This window comes from Arachis ipaensis, chromosome B10 (assembly GCF_000816755.2).
Source record: "Arachis ipaensis cultivar K30076 chromosome B10, Araip1.1, whole genome shotgun sequence".
In the NCBI taxonomy this organism is placed as follows: Eukaryota; Viridiplantae; Streptophyta; class Magnoliopsida; order Fabales; family Fabaceae; genus Arachis; species Arachis ipaensis.
The window spans coordinates 32,811,327-32,814,493 of record NC_029794.2 but is presented as its reverse complement, the minus strand read 5'-3'; the positions used below and the strand labels follow the sequence as shown (position 1 = coordinate 32,814,493).

Genomic DNA, 3,167 nt, shown 5'->3' with positions numbered 1-3,167 from the left:
TACCCGACCTCAGAGAGGTCGGACTCAGCCACACTGGTCTAGCTCTATTTATCTAAATAAGTAACTAACTTCTACAATCTCTCCAATTCACTAGAAAGGAGATTTTAGCAACCTCTTTACCAAAAAAGAGTAACCAACCCACCATTAAAGGTGGTTATTGACTCTACATCTGAATTTATCTTGACACCCTCAGAAATTATTGAAACCAATCTACTAAAAATATGCCTAAAATCCATGCTAACTTAAGTATCAAAGTCTCTTGCAGGTACTACCCCTACCATCACCAAGACGTCGGACAGATTTATCTTCGTTGGAGAAGAAGACGTCAGACAAATCAGCCAAAGGTATTTGGACCTCATGTTCATACCCAAAACAACTCTGTTCTAGGTAACTCTCGAAACAAAAATATTCAAATTTTTTACAATGTATAATTAAATTTTTTATAAGAACTAAATATACATTCTATACAATAGTTGATTGGTGATAGAGTTTTGAAAAGCATGTATAATGATTGTATTTTGTTTTTGCACATTGCTCGGATAAAATCCTCTGCTCTTCACATCATCGAAAACTTATTTGAGGAAATTCTTGATGCAATGTATTAGCTAGAAAAGAAGGGTGCGTTAACCAAGTTCATCCTTGACCGGTGGTTAAAGTAAACTAGTTTTAAGACCCGTGCCAAGCACGGGAAAATAAAAGAGCTGCTTACCGAGAAGATTACGAAAGGACTACATGACAAAGAAATCGTTCAAGGCAGAATGTTAGAAAGCAAGCCGGTAAAAACTTCTCTATAGACAACATTAATAGTATGATCTGAAACTGTGCCGTTAGAACCAACAGATAATATCTTCATTCTAGAATGCATGCTGACCCGAGAGAGCACAACATAAAGATGTCCATGAGTAAAAATAGGCCTTGGAAGATACATGCCAACGGTTGACAGCATTTGACCTTGGGACTTGTTTATGGTTATCGCAAAGCAAAGCGCAACCGGAAACTGTCGTCGAGTAAACCTAATCGGTAATGTATCATTATTAGGTGACATGTTCAATCCTGGGAATAAAGACAATCTCACCAGTATTTCGACCTGCTAATATGACGCACTCAATGACGTGGTCACCAAGACGTCTAACCTGCATTCGTGTACCATTGTATAGTCCATTGGATTGGTCAATATTGCGAAGAAGCATCACAGGAACACCAATTTTAAGAACTAACCGGTGTTGGGGAATTCCTGAACAATTCAACTCATTCAATGACTCGGTGCTCATTGTGTATAATTCAGATTCCAGATGACCATCTTCATTAATTAGTGTATCAGAGTCAAGTAAACCCTCTCGTTGCCAGAGATCAAAGACATCACATGATTATTTACTTCAGTTACAACATCAAGTGTTGGTGCTAATATACTCCTACCCTTAAAATAATCCACGCTAGAAGAATGGAGTAAAATGTCAGGATAAACGAATAACACCAAATCATGCAGACATGGATACTCAATACCCAACAGCAAGTTGTCAGGTATTCTAATTACTGATTCGCCATCGGTGCTGTCTCCGAGTAACCCGTCACCAATTTGAAGTAGCCATTTAGCAAATTCCTCTAATTGTACACCGTGGATATCTTGCGAACCACAGCACATGTTTTCAATTAACTGCAACACTTGGCAGGATTGTCACAGGTTCGAAGCATTAATACACAAATGAACAATCTCTTCCCGGGAACCACGAGGAATCACAGGCAATATATGACGAAAATCACCTCTCAGAACAACAATTTTTCCACCAAATGGAGCATCAGGATTATATCCACGATCAAACGAAGAACATTCTTAAGGCACTTGTCGAGCACTTCGAAGCAAAATTTATTTAACATAGGTTCCTCATCCCATATAATTAATTTTGCAGATGAAATAAGACGCGCGAGGAGTGTGCCTTGCCTTATATTACAAATTGAGTCCTGGTTAACACTGAGTGGAACCTTAAAGCGTGAATGAGCAGTTGGCCCATTAGGCAACCATAGAGCTACAATGCCACTGGATGCCACGTTGAGAACAATATCACCCTTCGACCTTATTGAAGCAGACAATGCATTCCATAGAAAAGTCTTATCAGTTCCACTGTATCCACAGACAAAGAAAAAACCACCAGCGCCACGACTAACTGCATTTGCTATTGTGTCGAACGCAACGCGCTGGTCTCGATTCAACCGGGAAACCAAATCAACGAAAATACTTGCCAACTCTGTCCTATCGAAATTGAGCTCATCAAAAAAGACTGTGTCGGAAGGTTCAGTCGAGTCAACATACTCAGGAAACAGCATGTCAGTAAATTCTTTTAGGCTTCTACCATTCGGCTGCAAAAGTTTTTCAATTTCGGCAAGCGTGATGGATTAGGCATGGTAGGAGAATCCTGGGTCACAAGGAAAGATCGAAAACAAATCTAACGACGAATCCACGCAGAGAAGCTGCCAGCATCTGCAACTAAAAGCATGATCAGAAACTTCTAATGCTTAGATACCCATTGGACCGATTTAAAAAAAAAGAAAACAAATATTTGTGGGAGAGAGAGAAATCCCCAACACCATTCGACAATATAAAAAAATTTGGCCGTTACCTCCTGCAGCGGGCTGACTAAGCGATTGGCTCTGCGAACCAAGATCAACTTGGCCCACGAGACTCGCGTGTGAAGTAGTCGAGGCAAAATACACAGGACAACCCAGGCTGATGGTTGAGTATTGTGGACTGCCGAAGGCATTGCTACGAACAGGAGAAGTCGGAGGAGTGTATTCAATGGAAAATGGAGGTATAACGTCGCCCATATGGATCACATCACGAGAAAGGACGCGGGTACGGTGAGGATTAACACTACTGATTGCTGGGACAGCGAAGCTGCTTCGAGAATGTGGCTTTGGATATACAATGAGGGATCTGTCAAGGTTCCTTATAGAGGTGCATAGAGTGCCGTCACCTTCATAGTAGGCGCGCAACCAAACCCCATGCCTTATGTTGTACGCGGCAACCATGGAACGAAATCCCTCGAAAAAAAAAAGCATTGTTACCAACCTTGTCTAACATGACGCGAAACTCATTCCCATAGTTGTCCTTAAACATCATGAAATCACCAAGTTCATGACGAAAAGTGCGATAAAACGAACCGGAGACTTGA

General features: G+C 41.0%; 2 protein-coding genes across 2 annotated transcripts; both read right to left on the bottom strand.

The window, feature by feature from the left end:
• Positions 749-1,271, bottom strand: LOC107620490 (ATP-dependent DNA helicase PIF1-like). Its single transcript, XM_016322641.1, has 2 exons — positions 1,148-1,271; positions 749-1,053 (listed from the first exon to the last, which is right to left on the bottom strand). The coding sequence occupies exons 1-2, from the start codon at positions 1,269-1,271 to the stop codon at positions 749-751; spliced, it is 429 nt and encodes a 142-aa protein (XP_016178127.1).
• LOC107620489 lies at positions 1,765-2,322 on the bottom strand. Its single transcript, XM_016322640.1, has one exon. The coding sequence runs from the start codon at positions 2,320-2,322 to the stop codon at positions 1,765-1,767; it is 558 nt and encodes a 185-aa protein (XP_016178126.1).